Genomic DNA, 15,059 nt, shown 5'->3' with positions numbered 1-15,059 from the left:
CTTAATCATTATATGACATTTTGCGTGTTTCCCAAAACCTGCATCCTCTTGGCATCCCTTTGCCAGCACACTGTAAATCAGCTGTGCTTGTGCTTCATCACTGCATCACCTCATACAGGTTCTTGTAGCTGTCTCTGTGTTGCCACAGTCTGGGAATCTGGACCCACATCTCACAGGATTTCCTTTGGGAACAGTGTTCAAGAAATATACAGGAAGAGTAGTGCTGAGTGGTGAGTAGAGGAAAGCACCCAGGAATATCCTGTGCTTCAAAGAGCTGGAAATCAAGCTGGGACACAGTACAGTTGTGGCTAGGAAATCCACCTGGCGCAAGCAAATGGTCTGAGGAGAATAATTAGCAAATGGTATTTAAGTGTCACTCCCCGAGATCCTCAGTTGATGAGATGTGAACACAAAACTTCACAACCTGTGAGGTCCTGTTGCAACTTAATTTTGCATGCATAGAGACACAAATAAATTATAAACTCCTGAAGTCTTTGATGAAATGAACAGCTTGTATTCAGGAAAGCTGAGGTGGGACTTGAGTTGTCCAGAAAGAATTTTGTCTTAGTTTTAGAAATTCAATTTGGCAATACAGTTTTGGAACTTTATTAAAAACCCTTGCTTCTCCATTATAGTTTTTCCCAAAACTTGTGATCTTTACTTCTGTGCAGTGTTGGCTGCTGCTTTTCCTCCACCTTGCTTTTAGGAACAAAAATACCGTTGATTTCTGGTTCTGCTGATTACTGCAAAGTTTGACTTCAGCTGCCAAATAGTGAATACTAATGTTGAGATAACTCCAGGCCACATTTTGTGGCATTACACCTGTACAATAGATAGCCGGGTCTGCACCACATCCCAGTTCTTTTTTCAGCCTTCTCAGATACTGCAACAATACCAGAAATACTGGCTTGTATTGCAACTGATGTACCAGCAGTGTTAAGTTAGGTGTGATTTCAAACCAATACAGCCTTTATAGCAGAAGACTCCAGTAAAGATACGTTTATCCCAGCAACGTTTTGCTTTCCGTGTGCTGCACTACTGAAGTAAGATGCACTGGCAGAAGCTTCCCTTTACCAGTATAAGCTAGGTTTGTGCTTGTGGTGCTCATAAGTTGGTGTGATTATCACCATAAGCATCTCTCATATGGACCTGTTTTAACAAATGTATGTAGGACGAACTAACATGCATGGTACTGTCCTCCCACGGCACTCATGTACAGAAACACACTTGCTGGTAGCTTGTCAGCTGTATATAATTTTAGCACTAAGTATACTCATTTTCTTAGAAGCTGCAAGCGTTACTACAATAACATTGTGAATGTGCATACATTATTTTATAAAGGAACTATTTCATAAAAACGCTGGGGTTTGTTGTGAGAAATTCATTACATTTTAGCCTGTGAAACTGAAATGCTGTAGACACTTTTGTTTGCTCACACTTCTGATAAAGCTCTGTATCAGTGCTCTTTTTCTCAATGTCTGTTTCTGTTGGGTTTTGCCAGGTGAGGCAAATGAGAAACTGAGGAGTAATTAAATGAAAGGTTGAGAAAATGCTCTGTAAATCTGATTCCATGGTCTCAAGTGAATAATCAAAAGATAGATCTCCTATCAGTAAGCTGGAGTAATCTGGGCCTTCACTGCATGTGCAGCTTCTATCTTCAGCTAGTGCTTGGGGTGGGAGAAGAAAGGGGAGCACATGCTTGTAAGAGGCGTGGGGCAGGACGGCAGGGTGTGATGGCACTCAGAGCTGCTGTGAGGCAGGAGCTGCTCTTTTTCATGGGAGCGAGGTGCTGTTAGTCAGCCTGTTAGGTGTTACCTCTGGGTGAGGCAGAGACTCTGGCTGTTCAGGTGGGAATTCAGATACAGCTGTTTCTCTGCCCCAAAAGTGGCCATAGTGCAAGTAACAAAACCAGGCTGTGGTTAAAAATAAAAAAAGTGTTGATACTGCAGGTTCTTTATGAGGGACTGGAGAAGAATGTTGGGAACAGGCGTTGTGAAAGAGGAAACGGGCAAACACAGATTGTATTCATGATTTAGTTTGATGAAGGTGTTCGATGTGCTTCTGCTCTGTACAAGATTAAATCCATTGCCTCAGAGGAAACATAAGTTTAGAAATAGCAAGACTGATGGGAGATGCCAGTCATTCTGCGTTGGAGGAAGACTGGGAACAAAACAAAATGGACAGTAAATGGTGTTAGAGCCTGAGATATGTCCCCATGTGAGGGTCTGATCACTGATCACAAGGGGCAGCAGCCCTGTCCACTTCAGTCTGAAAGGTACTTAGCACATCAGGACCCTTTCAGAATTGGGGAGGTTTTTGGGTACAGCTGCATGTCAAATTATAAATCGTAATGAGCAAGCTTAGTTGGCAAACTAGCAGCAGACTTCAGGGAAGAAATTTGACTCCAATGTAAAGAGAATAAACATTGACAAGGATGCCAGTCAATGAGGACATTGTAATTGGAGATCAGGTTAGGAATGGGTCTTAAAGGTGAGGGTAAGAAGTGCAGGTCTGTTGAATGGTGAGACTGGTGAGGTCAGAGGGCAGAACACAGAAATATTTAGCAAGGTTATGTGGCATGGTCATACTACTAGCAAAGAAATATGTTCCCAGCAGAGATGAAGGGGGAAAGAAGAGCTCTGGAGGGTTGGTAAGAGCCCATGACCCTTGCTGTGCTGTGTGCTGGGTGGCTTTTGGGAGGTTATCAGGGATTCCAATCTAGAGGAGGATAAGAGATAAAGGAGTATGGGGAGATGGCTGGGAGTCCTCATTAAATAAGATACTGCAACATCTGCAGTTGCTATTCTGAAATCTGAGTGGAAAGATTAGACTGTTGTATATTAGCCCACAAGGCTAAAGTGCACTGTTGGTACTTGTAATCGGCCTTCAGTACAGCAAATACTTTGGTCTTGATGTACAAACAGTTTTCATCTGTCAGTGTTGCAAATCTTTTGCTAAATGAGTTAGTACTATTCCTGTCCTAGAAATGGGGAAATCAACACCCAAAGAAATTTGGTGGCTTGCCGAAGATTACAGTGAGTTGTTACTTGATGGCCATATGTTAGATGTTCTGATGCCGCTATAGTCTCTAAGCCAGCAGTTAATGATCTTTCAGGGGTGCTGTGTGAGGCTATATTCTCCTTTCTTAAAGTAGCCATATTAAGTATTCCAGTAAAGGGTCAGAAGAAGCTGGGGAACAGTCTTCCCAAGAGGCAACATATCAGTGTTTACCTTGCTGCGTGTGTTTTACTGCTCTGCAAGTCAGCAGCTCCAGTTGCTGCGGAGCTCAGGAATGAGGGGGAACCAGCAAGAGGCTGCCCTGCACTGCTGCCTCTCACAGGGCACCTCAGTGGGGAGCCCTGTGCCAGTCCTCTGAGCTGAGCCGGCACGCAGTCTGTCCCCCCACTCTCCTAGGCTTTGGCATCACCTGCTGCTGCCCCTGCACTCGATCATGCTGGCTTTTCTGTCTACATAGCAAATCACTGTAATCCTTACTGTGCACTCTGGGGAAACCTGCCCACCACAGAAAAGGTATAAAACTCTGGAACTGATATTACTCCACAAATATTGATGAAGAATTTTGCCACTAGTTTTGAACAGAACTGAGCTGTGTACCTGAATAGGATATGTACATAATGTATTCAATGTGTAGTATTCTTTGCGTACTACCCTGCCTCTCATGAGGCTTCCCCCTTCTCACTTCAGAAATACTTCTCATTAGCTGAATTCTTGGTAGTCTGTTCTAAGACACTTGACTTTTACAAGTGATGATAAATGCAATAAATCTCCTTGCTTGCCGATAAAGAGACATGTTGATTCACTCAGAAAAACGTCTGAAGCATTTGGAGTAAATGGGGGTGGGTGGAGTTATGACTTGGTAATTTAGTTTGGGTTTGAAACCAAACGGCCATGAGATAAGAACTGTGTAAACTAATGGTCTGCTGACTGTTGGAGTGTTAGGGCTGGTGGAGTCACAGGGCAGGGTTACCAGTGGGTAAGGATGGTACTCAGCTTCATGATAGGTATTCTTCCCATTCTCCAGTCCAGCTGCTGGCTTCTTGGAAATATGCAAGAATGTGAAACAGCAGTTCACTGGGTAGGGGAGGGGAAGCTATCGGCAAAAGAAGGTCTTAGCGAGTTATGACAGGAATTTCTAGTTTGAGAGAATCAACGAAATGCTTTTCAGCTCTGCACTTTGAGAATGAGGTAGTTGCCACTCTTGTCTAAAAATGTGAATTTCACAAGTGTCAAGAGAGATTAAGAAAGGTAACCAGTTCTTTTGGAAATGACCAAGTACAGACACAGACATGCAGGAGGATACAGTGGTGATACTGGTTAAGTGGGATAATATCGACTGTGTGGGCCAGCACAGAATTCCTGCAAGGTCTTGAGACAGTTGTCAGAACTTTTCTAAATAAAACACTAAAACGCTTTTCTTCTTGACTTAGGGATAATTAGTGTCCAGAGCTTCATTGGAAAGGATCTACCAATATACCTGTATTTTTAACTCATTTTATGTTGTTTATACATTTCTGCAGTAGACCTTTTCTATATGGAAAGGAAAATTACTTTTGAAATATGCTAAATCTGCAACCCTTGTTTACCTGGAGTGGAGAAACCTAGGTTCTTATGGATCAGCTACAAATCAATTTCATGTACTTGTTTTGCAGGTGGACAGCCATACCGTAATTGTGTGCTATGTATTGCTGAAGCTGCTTGAGATTAAGCATGTTGCATATGGGAGACTGTACGTTTACTTAGTGCTGTCTAGACTGGGCAACTTTTTTTAAAAAATCAAGTTAGTCCCCTCCAATTAATTTAACTGATGGTAAGGGGTTTTTTACTCAAGTTAATACTAGTTATGTCAAGGTATGGTAGCAGAGAAGAGAACGCACCATTCTTCCTCCTTTCTTAAAGCAAATTTTCTTTGACAAAAGAAAGAAACTGGTTTATTTCCTCGGTAGTTATTGCAGATTTCTGCAACACGGTTCTTTACTGCACGACGTGGAGACAGCCCCTCGGCAGAGGCCACAGCTCCATGACCCACGGAGGCAGCAGCAGGGACCCCCGCCATCACCCCCGGCTGCTGCTGGCCGCAGGCGCCCCCCGCCCCGCAGGGACATGGCAGCAGGACGTGCGGGCGTGTGCGAAACCGCCTGGCGGGCTCCGTTAGTACCGCTCGGGTCGTGTGCCCTCGGTGGGCTTGCAGGTCTTCTCTCCTCGGCAGGAGCTAGCCGTCTGCTGGGAGACGTGCAGGACGGAGCATGGCGTTTCTGCGCTGGAAGATGTCTCCCTGCTCCTCTGGAGCGGGGAGGGAGGGAGCAGGCAGGCTCCGGTGTGTCTGTCAGTGGACTTCTGGGGCTCGGCGGTGCCTTCCGTGGCGACCGCGTAGTTTATTGCAGTGTAGCCGGGGCCGGTGTGGCCGGGCCTCCTGTCACCAGCGGCCGTCACGCCACGGGTCGGGGGAGAGACTCGTACAAGTGGGAGCGCCGCTGCCGCCGGCGAGGGCCGGCAGCGCTGTCACTTCGCTCCACACCGGAGGCTGTTCCCCGGGCGCTCCCCGCCTCCCTCGAACGCCCGCCCGCCGCCGACAAACGCCGTCGGCCCGGCGCGACCCCGACGCCGCTAGGCCCGCGGCGCCCTCCCGCCTCCGAGGCCGCTCCGCGCCGTGTCGCCGGGCGGGGGGGGCCGGGGCGGGCGCGCCCGCGGCAGGAGGCACATCCGAGCGGCTGGCGGCGGCCGCGGTCGCGGCGGTGGCGGCGGGCCGGGGTCCCCGCGGCCTGCCGTGAGGCGTGCCGCCCGCGCCGCGCCCTCCCCCACCGCCGGCGGCCCTCCCTTCCGCGGCTTCTCCCGTCTCGGCTGGCCCAGCCCACGTTTTCCCTCTCTCCCCTCCCTCCCTGGTCATGTGTCGCCTTTTTTGTTTGCAGTGGAAACAATTTCTCGCTCTTCGGCTCGCACCGACGCGGACCGCTGCCCGTCGAGAGCGCGGGGCGGGCGGGGGGCGGGCGGCGGCCGGGCCCCATGCTGGCGGCGGTGCCCCCGGCGCCGGGACCCCCGCGGCACCCTCGGGGCTCGGGCTGAGGCGGGGGGCGCGCGATGCCCGGCTCCATCAGATGAAAGTTTGCGCCAGAGCCATGAAGGGACCGCGGTGAAACCACCGCCGCCCCCCTCCCCCCCGCCAGGTAAGTTGTTGTTGTTCGCGGGGATTGCGCAAGGCGCTGGCGCGCCCGCCCGGGGGGCGGTGCGGTCCCGCCCGGCCCGGCCCCGCGGCCGCTCCGCGCCACAACTTGGCCAGGAGTTGGTGCGTGGCCGCGGCGTGCGCGCCGCCGCGTCCCCGCCGAGCCCGGCCGGCCGCGCCGCGGGGCCGAGCCGCGGGGCCGCCTGCGGGCCGAGGTGGTCCCGCCGGGGCTTCCGGGAGCTGCTCGGGTAAGGACTTTGGAATAGGCACGCACACGCACGTACGGATGAGAAAGAGGCTTCATGGGGCGCCGCTGGGCGCGCGGCGGGCCGCGAGCGGCGGGGCGGGCGCGGGCAGAAGTTGCTTTCCCGGCGCGGCGGGGCCGGCGAGGGCCGGTGACATCTGGCCGGCATTGGAGGTATGCGCGCCGCCGGCCGCCCTCGCCCGCCCAGCCGGAGCAGTCCCGGTCTCCTAGCAACGCCATTGATTGGCTGCGGCGGCGGCCAATGGGCGTCTGCCTCTACCTCCCCTTCCCGCCTCCCCCCCCTCCGTGCGACAAGTACGGTGGGAACGCTGCGGGGGGGGGCGCACCGGGCCGCCCCCACCGGGCTCGCTCGCCCCCGCCGGGCCGCGGGTGAGGCGGGCGGGCTGCAGCGTACATATGTGGCGGGGCGCTCGCAGTTGGCAGCGGATTAAAAATGTTCTCCCAACTGCGGGCTCTCATGTGACCGGCACTCCTTTGTCTGGCGGCGGGGCGCCGCGGCAGCCGCCACGGGCCTCCCTCACAGCCCCCGCGCACGCCCACCGCCCGCAGTCGCGCCGGGCCCCGCCGCCCAGGCCCACGGCCCCGGGTGCCCCTCCCGCCCGCGGCGGCCCTGCTGGGACCGCGCTGCGGGCGGGCGCCGCCGGCTCTTCTTGCAGGCACCGGCCGCCGGCCCGAGGGGGCTCCCTGAGGCCGCGGCCGCGCAGTCACCACCGGCAGCCGCGAGGGCCCCTGCCAGGGGAGGGGAAAAAAAGAAATAAGGGGGGGGGGGGGGGGGGAAGGCAAAAGGAAAAAGGGGTGGTATGATACTGCCCTTTGGGAGGGTACTGGCAAATAAGCAAATTAAACAGAAAGAGAGCAGCATGTTGTCATAGCGACAGTGCAATTAAATTACTTTACTGTCAGCCATCATATAATTTTCCTGTTTAGAAGCTCATGGGACGTAACTTCCATTTGAAGTCAAAGTTGAGCTTGCGGCATAGGTAGGCGATGCCGGTGCCCCTGGATCCTGGCAGTACTCATGTTTACCTTCTGGCTGTGCTGGACACTGTTTTGAAAGCTAGGAAGTGAGACCTACGTAAGTTTGGCCTCCCAGTGTTTATATCTGCCTCGGTATTTTTTCCTCTTCCAGATACTTGTGCAAAGCCACACGTGTTTGCTGAGCTTGTTGGGTGATGATGTGCGTTAATGGGCTTCTGCATAAAAGTTCTGTGTGTTATTTTTTAGTAATGGCTGCTTTGGTGTTAAGTGTTTGTGGAAAGACCCGAGGAACTTTCCTTTTTCTTTTTTGCCCTTTTGTAACAACTAAAATGAAGTCCATCGTTTCTCTTTACCAGAATGGCTGTCTTGCTCTTTTTTTTTTTTTTTCTTCCTGTAAATAGCTGGGTCATTCTGTTGTTGCCTGTAGTTTTTTTGCTGTTCTTTGACAGTATTGACTGTGTGACTGCATGACTTAAGGGAGCTGTTGAGTTTGTTTTAGATACGGGGAATCATTTTATTCTGGTCCAGCGTTTGTGCCAAAAGTTTTGTCATTTTTAAACCTGTTATTAACTCCTTCCAGTTTTTATTTCACTGCTGTTCACATCTCCAGACCTAAATTCTGGCAGGTTTACTGTATGGAGAAGCTAAGGGAGCATGCCTCCTGCTTCTGAAGTAGAATTGGGCTTCTCTTTGCTTCTTTTGAGTTGGGCAGGCACCCAAGTTCACCCAGCTTCTGAAGGGCTCAGGTCCTCATGAATATTACCACTTGCAGGTGTAATCCTGGGGGCTTGCTTGCTGGTGTGGTACCCTTGGTACCCTTGACAGCTTGTCCCAGTTCGCCCGGGCCACTGCCAAGCATCACAGCACTCTTTCTGACTCTTTTCTACCATGTGTGAAATACAGTTCAGTTTATGTTAAAATCTCTGTTTAGGTACAAAGTGCTTCATTTCTCTGGTGCTTGTTTCTCTGTGTCTTGGCCCAGGTCCCAAAACTACCATGCGTTGCTTTCCCTCCTCCCTTCTCTCACCCTTGCTGGTTTTGAAGTTCTGCTATCATTTCTGAGTTCTGTTGCAACTGGGACTGTAGTCAGATTGGGTGCTTGCCTGACTCAGCCTTTAGCCAGAGTAATTTTAATCACGGTGCTGTTGTATTGTCCTTAAAAGTGAAACAGCTGAACTTAATCTGAAGCAACTGGCCTTAAGCCCCTCTATTTTATATTTTATTTTTTAAATGTGGGTTGTTGTTTTTTTTTTTTTACATGCTTACTAAAGTGATACAGTCGGAGTATTCAATGATTATATACATGTATTCATCGCTGAAGGGATATATCTTTAGGATTTCCTGTGCGTGGCTTCATGTACATGCAGAACTGAGGTGTGTTGGGATTATCATATTCCATTGACTGAAATTTCTTCCCTTGTCCTGACTTTAGATTATTTTACTCAACAGTTGTGGATAAGTGTTTATGTGAGTCTGTCATTTTTAATACAGATGGCAAAAGGCCAAGTGACCAGTTAGGGAAAAGCTGACAAAATGTTATGCAGCATCTTTCTATGAGTTAACTTTTCTCTCTGTTTCTTTCTCCCATTCCTTTGGATTCATTCTCCTAGGAGCTGCTGTCTAAATGGGTCCAGTCATGCCTCCCAGTAAGAAGCCAGAGGGCTCAGGAATTAGCGTTCCCAGCGGATTGAGCCAACGTTACCAAGACAGCGATCTATCAAAGGCGCTTCATGATGACGAGGACCTAGATTTCTCTTTGCCTGCCATCAGATTAGATAAAGGGGCCATGGAAGATGAAGAATTAACTAATTTGAACTGGTTACACGAGAGCAAGAACTTGCTGAAAAGCTTTGGGGACTCGGTGTTAAGGAGCGTGAGCCCTGTTCAGGACATTGGTGATGACACGCCGCCATCTCCTGCCCACTCTGACATGCCCTACGATGCCAAGCAGAACCCCAACTGCAAACCTCCTTATTCCTTTAGCTGCCTCATATTTATGGCCATTGAGGACTCGCCAACCAAAAGACTGCCTGTAAAGGATATATACAACTGGATCTTGGAACACTTTCCATATTTTGCAAACGCGCCCACTGGATGGAAAAATTCTGTGAGACATAATCTATCCTTGAATAAGTGTTTTAAGAAAGTGGACAAAGACAGAAGTCAGGTAAGTTTGGAACTATGGAAACCTATCTGGCTCTGAAAATACTCACTTGCTAAGCCCAAAACATGTCTGTGAACAGTGAAATGCAGAATATGCAATGCTGTCTCTGCTAATGTAGCTCATTAAATTCAGAGAGCCAACATTTCTTCAGCATGGTTCATTCTGATTTTATTAAATTCATTGTCTAGACATCTGTAAGAAAGTACTCGGGGTGTGTGTGTGTTTTTTCTTTTCCCCCCAGCTGGTGTCTTCATACATAGTGGTTAAATATTGTTTTTAGTTATCATGCTGTGGTAATGGTTTCCAGCTATACTAGATGAATGTAATCATGTTATAAATAGGCTGCTTGCTGTTCTTGGCTTATACAAATGTATAGTGAAAGGGTATGCCTTATGTAACAGTCCAATGCTTTTTCTCTGGTCTGTGTTGTAATCTGAAAAAAACCTTTTTTTCTCTTAAACAAACAGAAGTAGTTCTGACTTCTGGTGATGAAGCTTCATTGCTAGAGAATCTCTTCAAAGAGAGGAGATAGGTCTGGCATCGCCATTCAATGAAATTTCAGTCGTTCGCTCCCTTGGCTCATATAGCTTCTGTGACTGGTGTGGTGGCAGAAGCCTGGGGAGCACGTTCTTGCTTTTGGATCTCTGTCGTTGTCGCCTGGTTTCATTGCTGAATTCTCAACAGCTTCTGCAGGAAGGGGCTGTGTGCAAGGGAATGGGGAAGCGAGCTGAGTGGTGGAGGCACTCCTTTGCATAGCCTTCTACTATGTCAATCTGCCTGGGAGTGGGTATCAGTTTCCAAAGGAGACAGTCTCAAGAAGCGGTGGGCTGGATGAATCTTTGGCTAAGTACGAGTCTACTGATAAAAATATCAACTTGCAGTTTAATTTCACAGGCCTTCTCACAGGTTAGTGAAATAAATAGTGGGTAAAATCACATCACCGAGTGCCAGTCTCTAAAATTGGCCAGAGATCAGGAAGCAGACATTTTCTCCTGGCAGAAACAATAGATGCACACACTTCTGTATTTCAGTGAAGTAAATCCTGTGGTTGTCTTGTAACTGGTTACCCTGAAACTAGACTTCTGTTGGTGGTGCTGTTCTCCCTATTTTGTGTGTGATTTAACTTTAAATACCGTGGAGTAGGAGCTCAAGTAACTCTAGAGGTAGTCATACATGACCCTAAACTAGCAACTTTTCATTTTAGATTGCTTAACTTTCTTTAGTCTGGAGCTTTCCTTTTTCAAATGACTGATGCCTTTTATCTTTTTTTTTTTTCTTTTTCTTTTCTCTTTTCTTGCTTTTTCCCCCCAAATGTTATTCCCTAGAATCCACTGTCCACATATAGCTGATCAAACGGTATGTTGGTATTTTTATACGTTAATTACTGTGGAAGATTGTGTGTGAGATTAAAAAACCCGTTCCTGAGCTGGATCTTGTTTTGTGTAAACCAGAGTCTTCAATTCTTGTTTGGAAGTGAGACTATAGCAACAAATGGCACATCAGACTTCATGATACTCTCCCAGACCATAAGAAACCTTCACACAAAACACTTAAAGAAACCCAAAATACTGTAACCAGCAAGGCATGTGTTCAGCATTGCCATTTGTGTTTAGTTCTATCCCTCTTCCTCTGTTTACATGTTGACTATTTAGATTACAGTTTCCTTCCTGTGAGGACCTTGTCTTCATGTCTATCTGTCAAATATCCGGCAGTCTGCTGAGCTCGTATGAACAATACCACGACGTGCTGCTTCTCCACAGGGAAGTGGCGGAGCACAATGCATGACTAGTCACCTACGTCTTGAATTCGTGATTAGAGCCATGGTTACATAGCTAGACAGCAAGGTGTTGTGGGAGGCCTTGCCTGTATGAATAACGAGGTGGGGTTTTATTCATTCCTGGAAAATCTCAGGTTATGAGAAAGCCTCTCCAGGAGATGGAAGAAATTCTAGTAACTGCAGGTAGCCAGCATTAAGGTGAATGAGATGAGAATATCAAACGTAAAATGCACCAAGGCAGGCCATTTAAATCCCCTGCTGGGTTTTTCTCGTGTCCTGGCCAAAGGACGTGGCAGACAGAGTCCCGAGTGCAGAATTGGCGCTTGGCCAGAGTTGCTGAATCAGGTGCTTGACAGCTAATTGTAGACTTGGAAAGCTGTAAATGTCAACTGCTGGCTTTGAAAATACCTTCATGTGTGTGCACACACACACTTGGGGTTGACTCGAGTACCTAGCAGCTAGCATCTCTGCTGTTCATAAGGAATGTGGCCATCTGAAGGGTTTTCTGTCTGGAGGACTTTGCTCTGTAAGGAATCATTTCATGCCACTTCTTCCCCCTTGCAGCCAGATTCTGCAAATTGCAGGTTTGGGGTCTGCCTGTCTTGCTGTTCTTAAGTGGAAAAAAAAAATAGTAGCATTTAGCAAATGGCATGTTATAAAATGCTAACAAGATAGGTTCTGAAACATGTACAGTATGGGGGGGAAGGAGTTGATCAGTGCTGGGAATTGCAGGCATTTGCCGTTGATGTGCATTGACACGTGAAAAGCTAGAAGCTTTTTCTCTCATAGTTGTGCTTTCCAGTGTTTTTGTAGCCTTTCAGTTACCGTTTTTCTAAAAAAAGTTCTGCTGAACACTTGATTCTTTTCAGAATTCCCTCTGCATAGTAATTTTCTCAATCTTGGGTTCCACTAATTTATATTCTGGGGTTAAATATGTATTTAATAGTATGTAGCTTTTTCTGCCTGCATATGAACGCTTGCATTTCCTGATGTGAGATCCTTGTAACAGAAGGGGGAAAAGAAGGAAAAAAAAAAAAAAAAAAAAAAAGACTTAAAGGGCTGTGTGTCTTTAGTTTCTGACTTGCCCTGTCCTGGTGCTTTTAGGTCTGTTGTGGAACGCCAGGAAAATACATTTTTCTCCTCAGATTTGTTTATGCACTGCTGCTATTCCACTTCAGCTGCAGTGCCATCAGGCTTACCTGGCAATCTGACAGTGACTGTTCATGTAACTTTGCGATGGGGCTGAGACCCGGGATTGAGACAGAGAGCCAGGCTGAGACCCTGGATTGAGACAGAGAGCCAGGCTGAAGAGGGAAAACGCTGAGCCCTTGATTGTACAAACCTCTTTGCATTGAGCTCAGCAGTTTAATAATAGTTGGTTAGAGTATGAAGTGTCACGTGATGAGGAGTAGATGAGGAGTTCCCTGCCTTTGTTTATACTGCCAGACCTGTGAATTCAGTCATCCACATTAATCCTATTGTGAATGTACAGATCTAAATGTCCTCTAGTGTGTGTCCCATTTAGTACAGCCAGTTAGCCCATGACTTCCCTGACTTCCCTACCATCTGGTCCTTGGCTATAGAGAGGAATTTTTCTTGTATATGTGTCTCCATAGCAACGAGTTTGCAGTTGATATGGAAAGTAAGCAGTTGCCCTAGCAACGGAGTTACTGATGTGGCAGCTTCTCTGCTTGCAGGGAAAGGGCTAAGCTAGTTCAGACCCATTATGTAGGTTTGCTGTAATTATAGCTGCGCCCACTAGTGCTGCTCTAGCTAAGGGTCTGTTGAAAATTTTTGTGACAAGCCCCAATTTTTTTCCCCCTTGAAGATTTGTTTCAGTTGTGTAGGGATTCCTGCTTTGAACAGAGGTTGGTAAGATACATGATATGCCTGTGCCTTTTAGGAATGCAAACTTTCTCGATCATTATTATCAAATGAGTGGATGAGGGGAAAGGATGTTTGACATCATGGACTTCTCTGCAATTTTTTTTCTCTCAGTGGGCAGCCCACGGTTATAGAAGCTGGGGCTCTTGTCCCATGCTCCTTTCTGCTGCTCTGCTGTCTTTTCCCCGGTCTGTGCTTCTTTGGGCATCCATCATATCAAGAGGATTCCTCTTTGTGTCTGCTCTGCGTTGTCTGAGATGGGGAGACACACACATGCTCCTGGCTGTGTGCATGCTGAAGAAACTCATGTGTCTCAAACATTTGTTTGGCACTTGTGCTAAGAGACGTCTTAATAAAAATGTAATGAGGGTAAAGGATATGTTTATGGTGATGGGAGAAGAAAATTCTCCTCCCTTGATGTGGAAGTTATTCTTAGAAGTACATGGTCCATAACTGGGTCATGGAGAGCCAGCCAGGCTCCTCCTCTGTCTGGAGCAGGCTCCGAGATCTGAGGACTCCTGAGTGGTCCTTGGGTTCTGTGAGAGCTGACGTCCAACTAGTCCTAGTCCAACACACTGCCTCTGGTAACGCTCTGCCAGGGCACCTGATAAGAGCCATGGGGGGACCCTTTGGGCACAGGAGAGTTTTCAGGACTCCCTCCTGCCAACGTCTTTCCTCTGATGTGATAATGTCTGGGCATTTGACAGGTAAAACCCTGCAGAAAGATAAGTACTAGTTGGAGTGAGAGGAAAAGGAGCCTGCTTGTTCTTGCTTAGAATCTCCAAATCCAGTCTGCATCTATACACAAAAACAAGGGACCAGGGGCCCTGTCCTCCCTCTTTTAATGGTGCTATTCAAGAAGACCTCCCGGGAAAGGTCAGTGGCAGCCTGGGGATAGAAATTACCCACTCTGGTTTTGATGTTATCACCTAGACTGACCCAAATAACACAAGCATCAGAATTTCACTGTGTTCATAACATCTGGTGGAGCTAAAGTGTAAAATAATAATAATAATAATAAAAAATCCCAAAACTCCTCAGATTCATGTTAAAGACTTCAGATGATGTTGACTCCATTAGTGCACTAATGTCTTAAATAAGCTGGTCCAACTTAATTTGCCAAATTATTAAAAGGAGATGTGTTTTTAAGCTGGAATTCATGTAGTTTAGCTTGAAATCCATTTTCTTGTACTCCAGTCTGTCATACTAGAGCTCTGTAGTATCAGAAATCTTCTCATCAAATCGGTATGTAGAGGAATGAGGGTCATCTCATTCCAGAGCAATCATAAAAGTCTTTAGAACCATACTGTAAAATGTGGTTTCCACGTACCAGACAATTTATGGAAAGGTTTTCTTGAACCGTTTTAGTTTTACTTTTGAAGTGAAAACCCAAGAAATTATACAGAATATTAAAATAATAGATTTTGTAAAGCTGAGCATGGAAATAACACGCTTCCATTCCCCTGGCTTGTAGCTGGTGACTTTACATTAGAGCTTACTCTTTGCAGTGGAGTCTGCCTGTATTAACAGGTTTTGAGCTGTCCAAAGCATTAATCAGTTCTTTTTCAAGTAATGAGGAAGAGCTGGCAATATCTGACAATAACCTTATATGTTGAAGGTATTTACATTATCTTGCTCTTGGTTAAGGTAGCCCGTGGGCAGGTGGCCTGCTGGGTAGCTGTGGTGACTTATCAGAGGGGGTTGGTTAAATAAAATGGATAACTGTTGGGTGTCTGTGCTAACCCACAGCAAAGATGGTACTGCATTAAGCAGCATTGAATAACCCAGACAGGAAAGTCAGGAGTGAGCTGCT

The 15,059-nt window shown here is 47.5% G+C and overlaps 1 protein-coding gene across 10 annotated transcripts in view; it reads left to right on the top strand.

Moving 5' to 3' along the window:
* Positions 1 to 15,059, top strand: part of FOXN3 (forkhead box N3) — a 212,019-nt gene that overhangs the window by 67,650 nt on the left and 129,310 nt on the right. For 5 of the 10 annotated variants that reach the window (XM_056346829.1, XM_056346828.1, XM_056346827.1 and 2 more), the window contains exons 1-2: positions 5,971 to 6,182; positions 9,032 to 9,588. In XM_056346829.1, the coding sequence (XP_056202804.1) occupies positions 9,046 to 9,588 (543 nt within the window). In that variant the 5' untranslated portion in view covers positions 5,971 to 6,182; positions 9,032 to 9,045. Of the gene's footprint in view, positions 1 to 5,970; positions 6,183 to 6,279; positions 6,427 to 7,266; positions 7,519 to 9,031; positions 9,589 to 15,059 lie in introns of those variants that run through there. The other 5 variants (XM_056346822.1, XM_056346823.1, XM_056346824.1 and 2 more) reach the window with 5 other exon arrangements.

The sequence above is a fragment of the Falco biarmicus genome, chromosome 7 (genome assembly GCF_023638135.1).
Source record: "Falco biarmicus isolate bFalBia1 chromosome 7, bFalBia1.pri, whole genome shotgun sequence".
Taxonomy (NCBI): domain Eukaryota; kingdom Metazoa; phylum Chordata; class Aves; order Falconiformes; family Falconidae; genus Falco; species Falco biarmicus.
Note: the sequence above shows the minus strand (reverse complement) of the source record. Positions and strands in the feature narration are given on the sequence as shown.